Source organism: Phodopus roborovskii, unplaced genomic scaffold (assembly GCF_943737965.1).
Source record: "Phodopus roborovskii unplaced genomic scaffold, PHOROB, whole genome shotgun sequence".
NCBI classification, from domain to species: domain Eukaryota; kingdom Metazoa; phylum Chordata; class Mammalia; order Rodentia; family Cricetidae; genus Phodopus; species Phodopus roborovskii.
The window spans coordinates 7,136,938-7,156,230 of record NW_026125506.1 but is presented as its reverse complement, the minus strand read 5'-3'; the positions used below and the strand labels follow the sequence as shown (position 1 = coordinate 7,156,230).

General features: G+C 49.6%; 1 protein-coding gene across 1 annotated transcript in view; it reads left to right on the top strand.

Annotated features, from left to right (window-relative positions):
* The first annotated feature begins 301 nt into the window (after positions 1–301).
* Positions 302–19,293, top strand: part of Rnft2 (ring finger protein, transmembrane 2) — a 49,732-nt gene continuing 30,740 nt past the window's right edge. Inside the window, exons 1-6 of the mRNA XM_051176370.1 lie at positions 302–325; positions 367–425; positions 5,991–6,463; positions 9,651–9,727; positions 12,776–12,876; positions 17,392–17,545. Of these exons, the coding sequence (XP_051032327.1) occupies positions 302–325; positions 367–425; positions 5,991–6,463; positions 9,651–9,727; positions 12,776–12,876; positions 17,392–17,545 (888 nt within the window). The remainder of the gene's footprint in view (positions 326–366; positions 426–5,990; positions 6,464–9,650; positions 9,728–12,775; positions 12,877–17,391; positions 17,546–19,293) is intronic.

The window sequence follows — 19,293 nt, the reverse complement described above, 5'->3', positions numbered from 1 at the left end:
GAAGGAGGCTTTTAGTTTGACCGCCCCACTCCCTCCCGTGGGACAGATGGGGAGTGGGAGGCCACAGAGAGGTTTCCGATCTGTCTGAGGTCGCATAGCAAGTTAATGGGCGGTGCCTGCTGCGCACCGCACCCCGTCTAACTCTGTCTACAGTCACGTTAGGTATTTTCTCCTTTTGCTTAAGAACCACCTCTGCTGTGGCTCTCAGGAGCCTCGCCGTGAGGTGGGGATAGAAATGTGGTTTGGAAGTTGTCAGAGAGCCCTAGCCGTGTAATGTAAGTGATGCTTCTTTACAGTTACGATGGCGCCAGGCAAGGGAGGGGATGTGGGAGGGGGAATGTGGTTCACGTGTGTGTTGGTTTTCAGGTGCTAAGGAAAATGCAGAGACGACACAGTAGCAACACGGACAGCATTCCGTCTGAAAGGTGAGAGTTAACCCCCCCACCCCCCCCACACAACTCCCTTCCTTATGGGGCCCCCAGGCTCTGGATGAAGTGAGCAATACCCGCTTCTCAAAATTAGTTGCTGGAGACATAAAACCAACACAACAGAAAACCGCTCTGTGGTGTGTTTGCCAGCTTTGCATCCTCCCAGGACACACCACAAGCACAAGCTTTATAAAGAGAAAAGGAGGCTGGGAGAGAGCAAGTGGCCAGGCACCTTTGACCTCATCACCTAGCATCATGGATGGCAGTGGCCGTTGGCTGTGTGTGTAGGTAAGGAGTGATTTACTTCTCAAACATGGCAGAGAGGACCAGGTAGAGTCCTCGGAGAATAAAGTGCTTGTCAGGCAAGCCTGAGGACCAGAGTTTAGATTCCTAGAACCCACATAAAGACTGTGGGTTTGGCTTAGCAGCCACCTGGAATCCCGGTACCTGGGAGGCTAGGTAGGCTTAGTATCTGGGAGGCAGGGACAAGGCATCTCTGGGCAACTTATCTGGCTAGACTGGCGGGAGTCAGATTGCTCTGGGTGCAGGGAGAGATGCTGCCTGAAGGAATACAGTGGAGAGCTGTGCTCAGCTCTGAAGGTGCTCCTCCCCATGCAGGGCACACCCTCAAGGGCCTAAAGACCTCCCACTAGGCTCCACCTCTTAAAGGCCCACAGCACCCCTAATAGCACTCCCCAGGACCCCTACCTTTACAGCACCTCAGGGGACTCTCACCTTAGACCTAAACCATAGCAGAGGGAACAGCCTTGCAGTGGCGACTGACACAGATGGATCCACATGGATCCATCTAACTCAGACCAGTGATCATTCACACGGCCTGCCTCTTGCCTCATCAGTATGCAGACTGGGAAGTCTAAGGTCAGGGAGCTGGCAGATCTGTGCCTGCTGAGAGCTACCTCCTGCTTCCTAGATGACTGTGTGTAAACCCTTGTGTTTAATGGGGTCACTTTCTGGGGTCCTTGAGTGATTCAAAGGCAGCTGGATCACCAAAAAGCCCAGCCCAGCCAGGCAGTGGTGGCGCACACCTTTAATCGCAGCACCCGGGAGGCAGAGGCAGGCGGATCTCTGTGAGTTCAAGTCCAGCTTGGTCTCAGAGCTACACGGAGAAACCCTATCTAGAAAAACAAAGCCCAGCAGGGGTGGGAATCACAGCAGCTGCTATGCTGGAGTCCTCCCTTCAGGGAACCTTCCAACACCCATATATATATATATATGGATATATATATATATATGTACACACACATACATACACACATATATACACACATGCATACATATATACATACACACATATATATACACACACATATATACATACACATGTATACATATATACACACATACACACATATACATACATATATAATATACACACACATATACATATATATATGCACACACATATACACACACATACATATATACACACATATACATACATATATACACATATGTATACACACATGTATACATATACACACACATATATATGCATATATATACATATACACACATATATGCATGCATACACATATATATGCATACATATACACACATATATGCATGCATACACATATATACACACATGTATGTATATACACATATACATACATATACACACATGCATACATACATATATACATACCTAAAGATACATATATACATACATATACACCATACTTATACACACACACATAAACATGACAGTTCCTCTCAGGACACGGGCAGCTGTGAGGTAGGGAGGCCTCCCTGCTTTTCTCTCTGAGGCCCAATCATGTGGATTGGGTTCAGCCATCCTGATTTCAGGACGGGAGGAGCCACACTTTTATTCAGTCTCAGGCATTTTGTCATCGACACAGAGCGTGGACAGATGAGCCAGCTGTGCTGCCTTTGGCAGGAGGCAACACCTCCAGGTCTCAGTTTCTCCAGCCATAGAAAGATGAGAAATGTTAGAGTTGCTGATGGATGAAGGAATGTATAGCACAGATAAAAACCCAGAGTCAGATATTGGGGTTAAAGCAAGGTGGCCAGCCACTAAAGAGTTCTCAACTCTACCCATGCTCAAGACCAAAGGGTGACCCTGTCCTCAGACTGCATCTCCAGACTGCATTTGTCTCCTCCAAACCTCAGACTGCACTGAGCTCCTGTCTCCTCCCGCCTTATATTCCTCTCTAGGGCATGGGATCCCAAGTGCTGAGATCACCTCTGTGTGAGCTCTATTTCTCTTTGACAGATTCAGTCTTGTGTAGCCCAGGGTGGCCTTCAATTAACAGGGATCTATCTGCCTCTGTCTCCCAAGTGCTGGGATTAAAGGTGTGTACTACCATGACCTGGCCTCTATGGCTAACTAGCGTGGCTAGCTTTGCCTGATCTTCAGGAAAGCTGTGTTAGATCATAAACAAAATATCACCATGGGAATGTGTGTTCATGGGCACAGATGCAGTATCCAACTTAACAGTTAGCATGCCTGCTGGGATCTTCTGAGCTGAGACAGCTCAGATATCTTTGGGGGGCAGAAAAAAAAATACAGTCCAGTGTGTATTATGGGCATGCTCCGTGCCTCCGTTAAAGCAGCCTGGAAATGAGAGACTGAAGTTCAGAGAGGGCAAGTCCATTAGCTAAAGTCACACAGCCAGGGAATGGTGGGGCAAGGTTTGATCTTCGTCCTGTTTGTTCCTATCAAAATTTGCGCTTTAACTTTTAATCACAGCACTTACTTATCTGGGTGGGGTGCCTGTGCGTGTAGGTCAGTTTGTGGGAGTCAGTTCCCCCATTCCCCTATGTGAGTTCCAGGCTATCAAACTTAGGTTGCCAGGGTTGTCCGTAGGTACCTTTACCTGTGAAGGTATGGGCCCCTTATAGACGTCATATTTTACCTTCTTCTATCCAAGAGGACCCATTCCCCCGGGCTCTCAGAGCTGTTGCCTTTAAGTGGTTAAGTTGAAAATGCAGCTCCAATCCTCCAAGGAATATTCTTTCCCATTTTGGCTACAGTCCCAACTGGATACAGGAGAGGGACCGAGGGAGGGAGGCGACTTTAAAAAAAAAAAGCCTTTGGTGGGTTGAGCTTTCCGTAGTTGTACTGAAGTTCCCTGGGGCCTCAGGAACTCAAGTGAGCTCAGGGATTGGGGGACGCTTTCCAGGGTCCCCTGGGATGGTAGGGTCGTCCACATAGGCCCGGGCACCTGACAGAACGCATGCTTTCTGAGCCAAGCTCTTGAAATGCAGAGAAAGCTGAATTCCTTGGAGACACATAGCCATGGTGCCTGTTGTTGTTACCACTAATATCATCAGTATTTTTATCCAGAGCCCAAGGGAGGAGGACCACGCAGTCCCCAAGTTCTGGAGCCACCAGGGAGGGGGCCTGGTGGGGAGAGTGACCAGGTGGCCATCTTCAAGCTGTGCCAGGGTTAGGACGATGTTCCATGAAGTCCAGTTTGTGAAGGGAGCAGCCCTGAGACTTCTCCAGACCCACCTGTCCCTTGCCATGTGTCTCAATGTCCTGTACAACACTGATAGGATTTTCCAGGGGTGAAAACAATTCTGTGATCAAATGAGTTAACGTAAATACCAGGCTCAAGCAATGCTTTTAACTATTTTCCCCGCTTCTGGAGACAGGGTTTCTTTATGTAGCCTTGGCTGCCCTGGAACTTTCTTACTCATTCCTTCAGACAACACTGGTTGAGCATGCTCTGTGCAGGACGCATAGTGCTTTCCCACAGAGGTACAAAAGGGAGTAAGCAGTCAAGTTTGTCCATGCCACTGCACGTTGGAATCTCCGGGGGATTTGAGAAGTCGAGGTCCAGGGCCCACTCCCAATGATTCTAATGCATTTGGTCTTTGATGGGTGTAGGCCACCTGCAGTTGCCCTGGGCTCCCCACAGTGACACAGCACACAACCAGGATTGGGGGTGTTGAGTCCTTAGGGAAATGTGGGCAGTAAAGGAAAGAGGGAGGTCAGTCCCCTGCAGGGAGGCACTGGGTTTGGTGAGCGGTGGCCACTGCCTTCCCATCGTGGAGATGTTTTCGGCTGACATCTGATGGAGGCAGGATGAGGTAACCTAGACCGGGTGACGCAGGGCTAGAGGACAGTGTAATGACAACAGCAGCCTGAAGAACGAAGCCCCTGAGAGGAGAGAAGTCCAGTGTGAGATTGGAGTTTAGGGTGCTCAACTGGAGCCTCAGTTTCTGTCTGTAAAATGGGAATGCTCTTGCTACCGTTCTCTAGAACATAGCGGAATCGTCTAGAAATAGAGGCTGGGAGCTCCTTGGAGGGCTTTTAACATGATGGTGAAATAATCAAATATATATATATAAGTAGAGACAGGATGTCACAAGGTCAAGTCCAAAAAGCAATTTTTATGGGGTGCTTGAGAAATCCCAGTGCTGGGATGTGGCTCAGTGGGTGCATTACTCCGCCTCACTCAAGAAGATCCCTTGATCCCCAGCACTCCATAAAACCTGATGTGGTGCACATCTGTAATCCCAACACTTGGGAGGTGGAGGCAGGAGAACTGGGAGTTCAAAATCAGCCTCAGCTACATAGCAAGTTTGAGACCAGGTTAAGATAAATGAGACCCTGCCTCAAACATAAATGCATAAGTGTAGGTTCTAGAGTTGGTCCACCTGGGACCAAATCCTTGGTTCTTATCCCTTACAGCCATTCACCTCCAACCAAGTGCCTGTGTCTGTGTGTGCCTCCATTGGTTTATCTGTGAAATGGGAATATTGTATTCCTAACATAGGCTTGTGGGAGTTCATAAGTCAATCAAAGAAACACACTGGACCCCGATCCTTACCACTGAGCAACCGTCTCTAGCCTTCTCACTTTCTCCAGACAAGGTCTCTACTAAGTTGTCCAGCCTGTTGTTGAAGTTAAGGATCCTCCTGTCTCCCCTTTCCAAGTGCTGGGATCACAAGCCCATTAGCAGTAGTGCCACAGACAGCTTCACATACAGGGACTTGCTTCCTGAAGCCTCTCTTCCTGACCTGCTGTGCGTCTGTCCTGATCTCTCCTTGCAGGGGCATCTGCCATACTGGATTGGGGTCCACTATTTAAAGACCCTGCCCCTAAATACATTCACATTCTTGGATTCGAGGGCTTAGCACTACCCCCAACAGTTTGAGGGGAGGCACAGTTGTGTCAGTGACATTGTTGGTACTTCGTGCCCACTATCCCGTGAGGGTGCCGTTTTTCTGTCTCATAACTGTTGATCTGTTTTTCTGTTGCAAAACCAGATCACTCTATGCTGGGTGAAGTGATAAAGAAAGGAGGTATATTACATTAACAGTTCTGGATGTTGGTGATGCATCTGGCCTTCTGGTTATTTCTGGTTCACACTTTCTCTTCCCATAAAGCTCCCAGGATTCAATCCTGGTGGCTACCCTTGATTACCTCATCCGGTTGTAATTGTGCAGACCCCCTTCCCTCTAGACACCATAGTGGAGTTAAGTCTGCACCCTCCCAGCTCAGGGGTTAAATTGCAGTCTGAGTTTGGGGCCAGGTCTGATGTGAGCTTTGTCTGCTACCCTGTCCTGCAGAAGCCGCAGCCAGGCGCTCAGCCCAGAGGCCAGCGTGGATGAGGGTGGTGTATTTGAGAGCCTGAAGGCAGAGTCCGCCTCCCCTCCTGCAATCTTCTCAGGCCTAGCAGGTGGCCTGCCTGCCAACCCCTTCCCAGCAGGCCTGGTGCTGGGCTCCGCGGCAGGTGGCGGGGACGTGTTCATCCCCATGCCAGCCGCCAGGGATGAGGCCGGTGGCCGCAGCACGGAAGGAAGCAGCTACCACCACCGCCAGCCCCACCACCATTTTCACCATGCCGCCCACCGTGGGAGCTCCCTGCTGCAGCACGTGGGTGGGGACCACCACCGTGGGCACTCGGAGGAAGGGGTCGATGAGCAGCCAGGGACTCCAGCGCCCGCCCTGTCCGAGCTGAAGGCTGTGATCTGCTGGCTGCAGAAGGGACTGCCCTTTATCCTCATTCTGCTGGCCAAGCTGTGCTTCCAGCACAAACTGGGTAAGTCCCCGTGGGCCGTGCAGCTCCAGAAGAGGGCTGGGCATTTCCAGAGCCAGGGCCACACAGTAGAGGAGCTATGGTGCACCAAGCTTGAATGCACGTGTGGAGTTCTGTGTCAGACCTGGGTTCAAATTCCCGCCCAATTGTATGATCTCCGGCCTGTGCCAGGCCTGGCCTCTCTAGCCCTCCGTTTTCTTCTCTCAGTTAAGCTTGAGTGAAATCTCTTTATTGGTCTCTAGGTAGGGTGGAAAGAGCAACGTGGCATAACTAAGAACTCAGGTTTCCGGGGTCGGAACCTCAGCTCTAGCCTGTTCTAGCTGCATGACACTGGGCATGTTATTTAACCCTCCGCCTCAGTCCCATGTGTCTTCCAAATAAGGGATAAGTATAGATAGCTGTTCCTCTCAGTCTCCAATTCTGCTTCTGTAGAGTCAACCATCTGCACACGGGACATTCAGGGAAGGCCTGGAGTGGCTCCAGGGAGGAGCATGCCTGTCCTGTAAGCATGCAGACTTCTGCTCAATCATTAGTACCCACATAAACTACCAGGTGCATACTTGTTACCCCACAGGAGAATCCCTGCAGGTCACTGGCCAGGTTCAGTCTCCAAAAACTAAGGTGGAGGGTGACAGTGAGAGACACCTGATGACAGTATGTGACCTCCACATGCATGTAGACACATGTGCACACGCGTAAGACACAACATTCAAGAAGAAGGGAGTGTCTGTATTGGACATGCCCAGACCATATTCCATCCACGGTACACCATGAGGTGTTTCTGTCACGGTATTCATAGAGACGATGGGACAAAGGAGGCCGGGTGTAGGTTTTATGCAAACACGATGCCATTTCATGTTCAGACTGAAACAGACACCGGTTTGGATGTCTACGGGGATCCCAGAACACTCCCCACAAATGCAGAGGCTGTATTTGAGGTCACATATGTAACACACATGGAGGAAGTACTCTGCAAGTGTGTTTGTCACAGCCAGACATTCAAATACCCAGGGCCAGCAAGATAGCTCAGCAGGTGAGGGCACTTGGCACCAAACCTGATGGCCTGACTGAGCTCAGTCCTCCAGACCCATGTGGAGAACCCACTCCTACAGGTTACACACACACGCACACACACGCACACACACGCATGCGCACGCACGCACGCACACGCACGCGCACACACACGCATGCACACACACACACACACACACACGCACCCCTGACAGAGCCTGGCACCTAACAGGTACTCAGTTAGTATGACAGGGACTTGTGTGGTACTTAGCCAAGGACCTAACACACACTCACCATTGCATGATGGTCTCTGCAGTGTTGATGGTAACACTCTCCCCTGCAGTACTTACAGACCATGACTCAGTTCCTTCCTCCCATACAGGACAATTTCAAGGGCCAGCGAGTGGCTTAATGGGTAAAGGTGCTTGCCTTACACACCTGATTTGCTGAGTTCAATCCCCCACCAGACTCAGCGGTGGAAAGCGAGAACTCCCAAAAATTGTCCTGTCCTGCACACAAGCATGTGTGAGAGTGTATTTAAGGTGCTTGCTCACACACAATTAAAAAAAATAAATGAAAGAAAGAAAAGAAAATCTCAAGATGAAACCAACTTTTTTTTTCTTATTTTCCACTCCCTGGGGAGTGACTCTAGCCAAAGTGTCACCCCTCCTTTCTGGAACCCCAATGTCACTCCCTTTCCTGCTGTTCCTAGACATGGAAGCCAGCATGTCCTCAAGCCTCACCCTGCATTCTGCCAAGCTTATGTCTAAGGGGTTTTTGTTTGTTTGTTTTGCTTCGGTTTATTTATTTATTGTGACAAGGTCTCATTTGTAGCCTTGGCTGTCAGTATAACTGTGTAAGTTTGTTGCTGAGGCTCACTCTGAACTTGCAGCAATCCTCCTGCCTCTGCCTCCTCTGCACCAGAATTCTAGACAGGTGCCACCATGTCTAGCCTTAGAGCTATGTGATTCTTGAGTGTCGTCATCATTGTTTCTTTCATTATCTATCGGTTGGTTTGAGACGAGCTTCCTTTGTAGTTCAGCAGACATCAAACTTGGTGTCCCTGGCTCAGCTTCCTCGATGTTACGGTTATAGGCAGGGTTATAGGTAGGGCAGGTGTGCACCACAATGCCCAGCTTCAGAGCACTATGTGTTTGCTTTTAATTTACAATTGTTCATTTCATGTGTGTGTGCATGTGCACAAATATGTGCAGTGGCACCTGTTTGGAGGCGCGAGGACATTTTCCAGTTGTCGTTTCTGTCTTTCTGCAGTGTTGGTCCCAGGGATTGAACTCAGGTTGTCAGGCTTGGCAGCAAGCCCCTTTACCAACTGAGCCATCTCCAGCCCTGTTTATTGTTCAATCCAAAAGAAAAGTATTAAAAAAAAAAAAAAAAGAAAGAAAGAAAGAAAGAAAGAAAGAAAGAAAGAAAGAAAAAGTACTAGTTACCATTCTTACCTGTTTCTAATGAAGAGAAACACTTCTATTTGGTCCTAGAGAAAAATCTAACACTAAAAATCAGTCCTAAGCCAGTCATGTCTTAGTCCTGTGGGAAGTAACACAGCAGGATTTGACAGTCATTCAAGTCGCTTCACAGGAACGAGACTGGACTGCAGACTGGGGACAGGGCGATTACATGAGTTCAGTCCCATTCTCCCCCGTGCCTGACGCCGAAGGGGTTCCTCTTCTCCCTTAGCATCGTTTAACTCCCCCATGGCCTCTTGGGTCTGTATAACAAATAACTCCAGGTTTGTCCTAGAGTAGACATGGTTAGACAGCCCACAGGGCCACCGCTGGACAAGTTAGCTGTGTGCAATGCCCTTCTGTGAGGTGGGTGCTGTTAGCAGTTTGTCTGTCTGTCTGTATGTCCATCACACCTGTACTCACACAACAAAAGTGACAGAGCTGGAATTTGAACTCGGTCTGGCCACACCACACAGCCCCCCCTTTGGCCCCTCTAAATCCTCTCCTCAGATGAGGGGATGAGCGTTCTTGCTAATGTGCCTTGTAGCCTAATCCCTGGATGTTGGCCTTTCTCCCCTCAGTTCTTAGCTTGCCAACTAAGAACTTTAGTTGGATGATTTTTCTTTCCAGGATTGCTCAGGGTCTTGGGCTAGGCTGGAGAGGTCTGAGTGGGTGGCAAGCAACATGTCCCCCATGTCACGCTGTGCTTCCTACAGGCATTGCTGTGTGCATCGGGATGGCCAGCACCTTCGCCTATGCAAACTCCACCCTCCGGGAGCAGGTGTCGTTGAAGGTGAGTCCCGCATGGCTGCCAGTGATTGATTCCTGTCTCACAGCTCTGCAGACGAGATCTGACACAGGTCTGTCGGGGTCAAGATCAGAGTACTAACAAGGTAGAAGGTGAGGACCTACACCCAAGGTTGTCCTCTAACCTCCACATGCACACGGTGACATATGCACACCTGCAGTTATGAATGCATGCATCCTTCTCTCTCTCTCTCTCTCTCTCTCTCTCTCTCTCTCTCTCACACACACACACACACACACACACACACACACTTTAAAAAACAATACTTCTGCTCATTGTCAGGCCAATAACAGATGCCTTGGAGTTGTCAATACCACACTCGTTGTCAGGCCCACATAGGTGCCTTGCAGCTGTTAGCCATAGGCTGCTCCCTAGAAAAGGGGTCCCATTGCTTCCCCGACTTAGGAGACCTCAAGTTCCACTAGCTCATCTTTATGACAGTGGCAAAGCAACGCATCTGTCTGGCTTGAGCCGGTCTTGGCAGCTGCACCTTTAGTCCCAAGACTCAGGAGGGTGAACTGGAAGATGTGAAGGCCAGGAGCTCCAGGCCAGCTCCTAGCCAGCCCAGAGGGGTGACAACCTACACGCGACAACATGCTGGACTGCTAAGCAGGGCTGTTGAGCAGGCTGGATGTGTCCAAAGTATTGTCATTATTTTCAACTTGCAATGGGTACCTGAGAACATCACCCCTTCTTAAGTCAAGACACTCTGCCAACTCAGAGGTGATTAAATAAGAAAAAGTGTAGAAGGGGTCGAATGTGGTGCCTGGCCTATAGGAAATGCTAAATCGATCTGTTTTTCAAAGCTGCTTTCTGCAGAGCAGGTGACCCTGTGACAGCACCTGCATTCTACCCAAATCATGGATGCATCCCAGGCCCCCTTTGCATGTGAAATCCAGGGCTGGAAGTGACCCTCTGCCTCATCTTCACACAAACCCGTCTGATAAGAAAACTGCAGAGTGACTCACTCCCAGGGGGGATCTTTGGGGACTGGGCCAGTGTCAATGCAATGCCATCACCATGGTGCCTGGGCTTAGGTGTTCAGGGCCAAGAGGATACCTATCCATGGATAAGCCTCCTGGGATGCTTGAGCTCTGTGAATACACAGATAAGTTATGTCTACACATGCATATTTTGTTTTGAGGTAGGTGTGTATGGAGGAGACATAGCCTTGCCATGCGGCCAGACTGGCCTCTAACTCTCTGCATAGTTCTGGCTGGCTTTGACCTTGCAATACTCCTTCCTCGGCCTGAGTGCCAGGATTACACATTGTACATGTGTGCTTCCTTTTCTGTGAACATGACTGCTGTGACCAGCCTTAAGCTTAGGAATCTGGCTTCTTGTCCTTCAGCTCCTGCCTTTCTGGGACCTTCCCAAACTAAGCTGGGTCCTGCCATTTATTGGGGGAAATAGGGGGCTGCCAAGTGAGTCAGTCTCACTGACAGGAGTTGTCTGTTGGTTGGAGGTGGTTTCTGGGTATGTGTGTGCACGTGCACACATAGATGCATGTGTGTGGAGGCCAGAGATCAGCATCTGTATTCTGTCTCTCTCCATTGCTGCCCACCTTATCTCTGGAGAAGGGCCTCTCACTGATTGGACAAGGATGGCTGCCAGTGAGTTCTAAAATGCTGCTGTCTCTCAGCCTCCCCATTGCAGCTACATGCATCACCACACCTGGGTGCTGGGGAATCAAACTCATTACTGAACCATCTCCTGGCCCCTGGAGGTAGCCCCTTGGTCATGAACCTTGACTTCTGGAATAATGGGAGGATTGAGATGGGTCTGTCTGCTCCTTCTCTGGAGATGTGCATTGCAGCAGAGCACAGGATTCTGGGTCAGGTCTGAGACAGTGTGAGTGGAACATTTACCAAAACCACAAGGAAGGGTCAATAAGAAAGTTATGACCTCATCTGTTCCAGCGGAGCAGCTACCCTGGGCCTTTGGAAGGTCAACAGCATAGGGATCTGCCTCCCAGGGCACTGGGGCAGGAGCATGCCCTGCTCTGCAGACTAGATGTGTTCTGGGATTGCTGTCAGGCCCCACAGCTGCTGGGCAAAAACAAAGGAGCCTTTGCATATGTGAGAGACAGAGTGTCACTATGTAGACCAGGCTAGCCTTGAACTCTCAGAGATCTGCCTGCCTGTCTGTGCTGGGATTAAAGGCGTGGCTACCACTCCCGATTTTCACTACCTAACTCTTAGCTGCACCTGCATCTCTAAATGATGTCTTTGAACAAGGTACTTGACTGTTTTGTTGTTGTTTTGTTTGAATCTTTACTAATTTATTTCCTCGGGTGGGGCACGTGTCACAGCATACGACGGAGGTCAGAGAGCAACTTTCGGGAGTTGGTTCTCTCTTTCCACTGTGTTGGTCCTGGGATCCAACTCAAGAACCCAGGCCTGGTCAAGCTCTTGTACCTGCAAAGCCATCTCACTGGCTCTGATTTGCTTGTTCTGAGATGGGGTCTTACACAGCCCAGGGTGGCCTCAGACTTGTTATATGCAGAGGATGACCTCAGACTTCTGATCCTCCTGCCTCTACCTCTGAGTGTTGGGATTGCAGCTGTGGGCCACCACGCCCAGTTTGTGCCCAGTTCTTAACAACAGCAGACATTTGTGCCAGGCACTCTAAGTAGTGTATGTACACTCACTCCTAGGAACCTGTGAGGTAGCTGCTGCTATAGACCTATTTAAGTAGCTTGTCCAGGATTGGGCAGCTCCCAGGCAGGATGGAGCCAATGGGAGTATGTCAAATGCCGGCTAAGGGTGTACAGCTAGCCCATGTCACTCCAGAGTCTGCTATGAATATAGTAATCTTTCTAGATGGTTCTCCAAGGAGGCATCCATCTTGTGGCTACTCCTTGAGTTCCAGTGAGCTAGAACAATACCAGCAACTTTTCCTTACCACCAGCTCTGCTTCCTTCAAAACTTTGAGACAGTGAAGTTTCCACTCATCACAGAACATTCTAGAAAGTTCCACTATGTGTACTGTTGGTTTCACTACATCCCCATGGTTCTTTTACTTTGTATGCAGGAGAAGAGATCGGTTCTGGTCATCTTGTGGATTCTGGCCTTCCTGGCAGGGAACACGCTGTATGTCCTTTACACCTTCAGCTCCCAGCAACTCTACAGCAGGTAAGAGGGGGCATCTCCGGCCATGGGGCACACCACTGAATGCTGTAAGTGAACAAGGATGCCAGCCTCAGGCCTTCATTAAACTCAGGTTCCACCTGTTGTTTTATTTGCTTCAGGGAGAGAGTGTGCATGCACACGTGCACACACACACACGCACACACACACGCATGCACACACACACACACACACACACACAGGACACCAGTGGATATGCAACATCTTCTAATTGTCACATGAAAGAGAAGAATAAAACCACATGGAATTAATTTTATTAATAATTTTATTGAACTATTCTCTTTCCATAGCTGTGGGTTCTGCACCCATGAAGCAGTAACCACAGATAAAAAGTACTCTTAAGTTGGAGACACTTAAGTTGGGACTGAATGCATGCAGGCTCTGTCCTGGCTGCTACTCCTTGAACCATACAGCAGGACAACTATTTACAAAGCATTTACATAGCATAGGGTACTAAGAGTCCTCTAAAGTCTGGCTGGTGAGGGTGTGTAAGATTATTTGCAAATCATAGACAAGAGTCCTCCATAGGCACCTAGGGATGATTGTGTAATCAAAAATGTTACTTAGATACAGGAGGAAGCTGAGGCAGGAGGATTTCAAGTTGGAGACTAGTATGGGTCACATAGTGAAACCTTGTCTCAAAGAAGGAGAGGGGAGGTGGGGAGGGGAGGGGAGGGGAGGTAGGGAGGACGGGGAGATGGGGAGGACATGGGAGATGGTTGGCAGGACTTGGGGAGAGGAAGTGATGACCTACTGTGTAACAGGGTCTGGGGTTTTGTGAGAGCAGGCAGGGTTAGTAGTGAGAGCTGTCCACAGTGTGAATGAATGTGCCTTTGTGAAGTCACACACATAAATGATGGAGGGAGGAGCTTTCCCATTACTCCTGTTTTACCACAGTTGGGAAAAAATACACATGTCCCGGCATCCCTGCCTGAGGGGGTGGATGCTTTAACAGGGACAGTTTGTTAAGGATGAAGAGTGGTAGTGTGGGCGGAGTGAAAAAGTGGAAATTTCTTAGGAGAATCTCACCAGCATGTTCTCGCTGCAGGGTGACCGTCATAAGGGTTCCTGTGGGGGGAGGGGGAGGGTTGGACTCTGGACAGGATGCGAACTCAAGGTGGGCTCTTGGATTGTGGATCATGGCCCCCTTCACTATGAAAATCTGTCTGCGGCAGCCAGGTCAAAAGTGCAGGGGGCAGGGTGCTTCAGAGCAGTCTTCTTGGCAGTCTGAGCATCCACACTGCCGTGCCATGCCCTGGTCCCATGCTCCCCAATGCCAAGGTCCTGCTGAAGGGCAGAGGAGATGCGGCTTCCCGGCAGCTGGGACCAGTTTCCCACTCATGGTGTTTTCTAGACACCATCGTGTTCTTGGATGTAGACTCAGTGCCTCCAACAGACCAGGGCCGAGTCAAACTGTCAGCACAGGAGGCTGGCAGAGAGGGCAGGAGAAAGGCACAGGGCCAAGACCTTGTCCCTTCTGGTGCCGCCAGTCTCCAGGTGTCTACGAGTGGTTCCCGAAGCCGTTGTATTATGCTGCCCCTCAGGGCGGCAACTCGTGTTGTTCCAGTAGAAAGAGGCCTCACAAAGTCTGTTTTTCCCTAGTACTCTGATGCAGTACTTGAGGCTGGAGGCCTTTTGTTGTTGTTGTTGTTTGGTTTGTTTGGTGACAGGATCTCATGTAGTCAAGCTCAAGATGTGTTTGGAGATGACCTTGAACTACCAGCCTGACCTATATACCAAGACACTCAGAAAATAAAAAATAGGGGCTAATGAGTTTGCCCAGTGGTTAGAGCTTCCCGCTCCTGTAGTGGACCCAGGCTCAGTACCCAGCATGCACACAGAGCAGATTGCATTTCTGATTCTGAGATATCCGATGCTCTGTGGCCTCTGAGCATCTGCGTGCAGGGGCGCACATCTACACAAATAAGTAAATCAATAAATAAATCTTGTTTAAAAAAAAAGTAAAAACAAAACAAAAAACCCCCACTAATATCTCTCTTCCGCCTCCTAATATTTTATATGTAATCACTGCCATTCTTGGTGGTGCCCAAAGGACAAACTTGTAATACATTAACAGTAAACACATCAATGAGCAAAGACAATTTTGGAGATGAGTGAACTCGGGGTTTGACCACGGGAAACAGTTTTGTACTGCTAACCCATCTGCCGCCGCCACCACTACTACCAAAAGCAGAGAAAAACAGCCATCCAGACAGAGGGGCACATACCTGTTATCCCCACACTAGAGTCCGTGAAGCCAAAGGGTAGGATGGTGAGTTCAGGGCCAGCCTGAGTCACATAGGAAAGCCATGTCTTAGTGGCGAGGTCTGCCTGAGATGGAGGTCAGCCAGTGAGGTCAGGGTCCCCAGGAGAGGGTGAGAGCAGACCCCAGGAGTGAGGTCAGACTTGGCTCTGGTGGCCAGGAATGGCCACTGAAGCTGGAATGAGAAGTCCCGCAGAGACGGCTGTGATTGTTTGTGGAAGGTCACAGAAGTTGGCATGGGGAGCCACCAGCATGGATTCTCAGGGTGCTAGAGTAGGGATCTTACTCCACGCCCCTCTCTGCCCTCTGTTAGGTTTCCTGGGCATTTAGAAAACATCTCTCCGTGTTTGCTGTGAGTTTCCCAGTGACGGAGGAAGCAGGTAGGAGCCTCTAACCCAGCAAGAAGGGAGGAAAGGAGCCAGTGCCCACCATCCTGGCTTCGAGCCTAATGCCATATTGTAGCTGAGGCAGCACGATCAGGTGACTGCACCTCTTTGTACCGAGGTATCAACTTAGAAAGGGATAAGCTTTGTACCTGCGTCATCCTTCCTAGGACCTATGGGAGGGTGAAATGACTTGAAATGAACAAAGTAAATAGAGCAGGATTGGAATGACAGAGGGAGCCAAGATGTTTTTATTTTCGTTAAAATTATGAATGGGATGTTGGAGAGCAGAGCCAAAGTGTGGGCCATGGACCGGGACCAGTTTGGAAACTATCTGTTGTGTGCCTGCAGTGAGATAAGTATAGCAACTGAGCTTGAAATTCAAACTGCAGAGTCCTAAACATTGTGTTTGCAGTGTGCTTGACTGTGAACAGCTGAAATGGGTTTGCAACGTGCCTGATCCTGCATGGGTGATATGGGTTTGCCACTTGCTCAGTCTTGCATAGGTGAAATGCATTTGCACTTGGCCAGTCCTTCACAGGTGAAATGGGTTTGCATCCTTCCTAAGTTCAATAGGTTTGTGGCTTACAGGATCATATACAAGCAAATGGAATTGTCACCTGCCTGGCAGGGACAGATGCAATGGGCCTGTGTCTGGTCATGCACAGGTGCCACAGGTCTGCACACTGAGTAGCTGTAGTGTGCAACGTGGATTGATTGACAGCATTCCTTTCAGCCAGGTTTCCTGGCTGCACGTCCACCTCCGTCCCTTGCTGTGGACTTTTCGGCCAAACTTGCAGGTCTTGTCTGCTGGACGTGGGATCTAAGGACCTGAAATAGTGGGGCAGACTACAGTCTTATACAGTGTAAAGCTGCACAAACATTACTTGAGTTTGGGTGTACTTTTATATAGTAATGTAATGAAGAAAGCAGTGATCCAAGGGAGGATGTTTGAGTTCAGAAAAACATGTAAATAAACCCCGGTGAGCCACTGTCGCCACTTTGGCAGGGTCTGCAGTACAACTGTGATCATCCAGGCCTGTCAGGTAAGCTAGGGAAGAGAGAGTGAGCCCTGATTAGCTGATGACATTGGGTTGATTTGACCAGCCTAGATGTGAATGCAAGTCCATCTGATCTTGTGACCTGGAGTTTTGGTCCTCCTCTCTGAAGTGTAGCTAAACCATGCTCACTGCCGAGCCCCGTGTGGTGGGAGGGTTAATGAGATCCCCAAAGTAAGGACCCTAGCATAGGGCCCAGGGCTTTCTTCCCCCCACCTCCTCTGCCCCTCCTTCCTATGAAGACTGTTTTGGATACACAAAACTAAAGGGGATGGTGGCAGGATGGGGGACACTCACTAGGCAAACACAAGGACCCAGGTTTGAGTTCCAGAACCCTAGCACTGAGGAGGTGGAGGCAGGTGAACCCCACTGGGGCTCACCAGCCAGCCAGCCTAGTCTGATTGCTGAGTTCTAGGTCAGCAGGTGATCCTATGTCAAGAAAAAGAGAAAGAAAAAAAGGTGACGGCTCCTGGGGAACACATGAAGTTGACCTCTGACCTCCACATACATGCAGGTGCTCATCTGTACACACATGTGCACCTGAACACACAGGAATACATACAACAAAATGCAAATGGGGGTACCTTTATGATGATATCATCATTTAGTCCTCTAGGGAACTAAGCTCAGAGAGATTGACAGTCCCATCTAAAGTCACACAGCAAAGCAGGCCACAGAGGTGTGACACCAAGGTCAGTGTGCTTTCTGCTGCTGATATTTGCAAGGTCCCTGGTGAGTGGGAGCCGATAGGGCCAGGGTGTAAATGAGTGACTGATTCTCCGGACGCTCTCCCCAGCCTCATATTCCTGAAGCCCAACCTGGAGACACTGGATTTCTTTGACCTGCTATGGATCGTGGGGATCGCAGACTTTGTGCTAAAGTATATCACCATTGCCCTCAAGTGCCTCATCGTGGCCCTGCCTAAAATCATCCTGGCTGTCAAGTCCAAGGTAAGTGCCGGCTACTTCCACCAGACCCTAGTCACTGAGCAAGTGTGCGGTCCCAGGCACCCCCACCCCAGAGGAGGAGAGAACTGGAGAAGGGCTAATGCAACACTGCCCCCTGCCCACCATGATGTCCTTGCAACGGTACCCCTCAGAATGTTTTCTTCACAGCGTTACTTGATGGAATTTTCATTTATTTTATCTGAGGGAGGGATGCAAAGGCTTTCTGTAAATGTGACTGATTCTTAGAGGAGAAAGGGCTCTGTGATCCATTAGTAATGTCTGCCATGGGCAAAGGCCAGAAGTAGGAGCAGTGATGCTTTGCAGTGTGCCACAGGGAAATGCTTTGGGATGGGAAGGGCTCTGTGATCCATTAGTAATGCCTGCCACGGGCAAAGACAAGGAGTAGGAGCAGTGATTCTTTATGTATGCAGCAGGGAAATGCTTCAGGGTTAAGAGTTCTTGAGGAATGGCCTTCAGGCATCAGAGAACTGTCACTGTCGCTCACTCTGGCTCTCTCTGAGGACAACAGGTTGAATCGGTCTTCAGTCTTGAGCAATAGCTGACCCACCACACTAGGGGTTTACCTTTGAGCAGCTTCCTTTCTCTCCACCATGCACTGACTTGGGTGAGCCCAAACCCTAAGGTGTTGAGGTTTTCTTGGATGAGGCCGTACCTCTGTGCCCTGAAGCAGGGTCAGGGAGCATAAAGGCACAGAGGGAAGTGAGGCGAGGAACCACTAGGCATAAAGGTGCCCTGAGCCACCTATCCAGACTTGCCCAAACCATAATAGCCATAGCCCTCTGCCTGTCTAGTTCATGCCATATTCCTGTAGGCACCATGAACGTGAGCCTAAAAAAACCAACCTGGTCAGTGGTTAGACACAAGGACTTCAGCCTCAGGCACATTTTTGTCTAGACCTGGCTGGATTCCTGTCTGTCTGTGTGATGTTGGGCAGATAACAAAACCTATCCGAGCTCCTCACCTGTCTGCAGCTGGGAATGGTGCCTTCCATGAGAAGTGCCTACCCTGTAGGAAGCGGTTACTTTTGTACAATGAGAAAGTGCTTTTCCTGAGCCTGGTGCACAGCAAACTACATAAGGAGCGCTACACGGTACAAGTCCATTGTCCTCTGTCCAAAATGCATGCATCACAATTTTGTTTCAGTTTTTAGGCTATCTGCATATTCATAATGAGGTATGTTGGGAATGTGATCTGGGTATAAATGTGGAATTCACCTGCCTCTCACCCACGTGGCGAGAAGGTGGCATCTGACAATATTGTTGGCACACCTGCTTTCCATTGCAGTGTGTCATGGGAGGTCAAGGTGGCATTTTGTGCTTATGTATGTCTTTGTGTCTGAGCTCAGTTGCAGACCTTTGGGATGCCATAGTCCTGTTGGGGAGCCCCACCTGCACCAATATGGTGACTTAATCTTCACGACACCTAATCCAGGGCTTTCCCTGATATTGCAGAGTCCTGGCCAGGTGCCTGTTTCTCAGGCTTTGTGTTCACTATGTTGTGGCTTTGTACCCCAGAACCAGGAAATCCAGGGTTTTGTGAGCTTCCACTTTCCTGTCTCCTCCAAGCTCTAACAGGTCCAGTCAGTGAGACTTCAAGAGTCATATTGTCTGCCTTGTGGAGTCCATTTGCCTCAGCCAGCAACAGCTTGCAGCCATTAGCTGCTTGAAAAAAGTAGGTCACTGCCCATAGGAATACAGGCCTGAGCCAGCCCCCTGCAGGCACAGGGCATG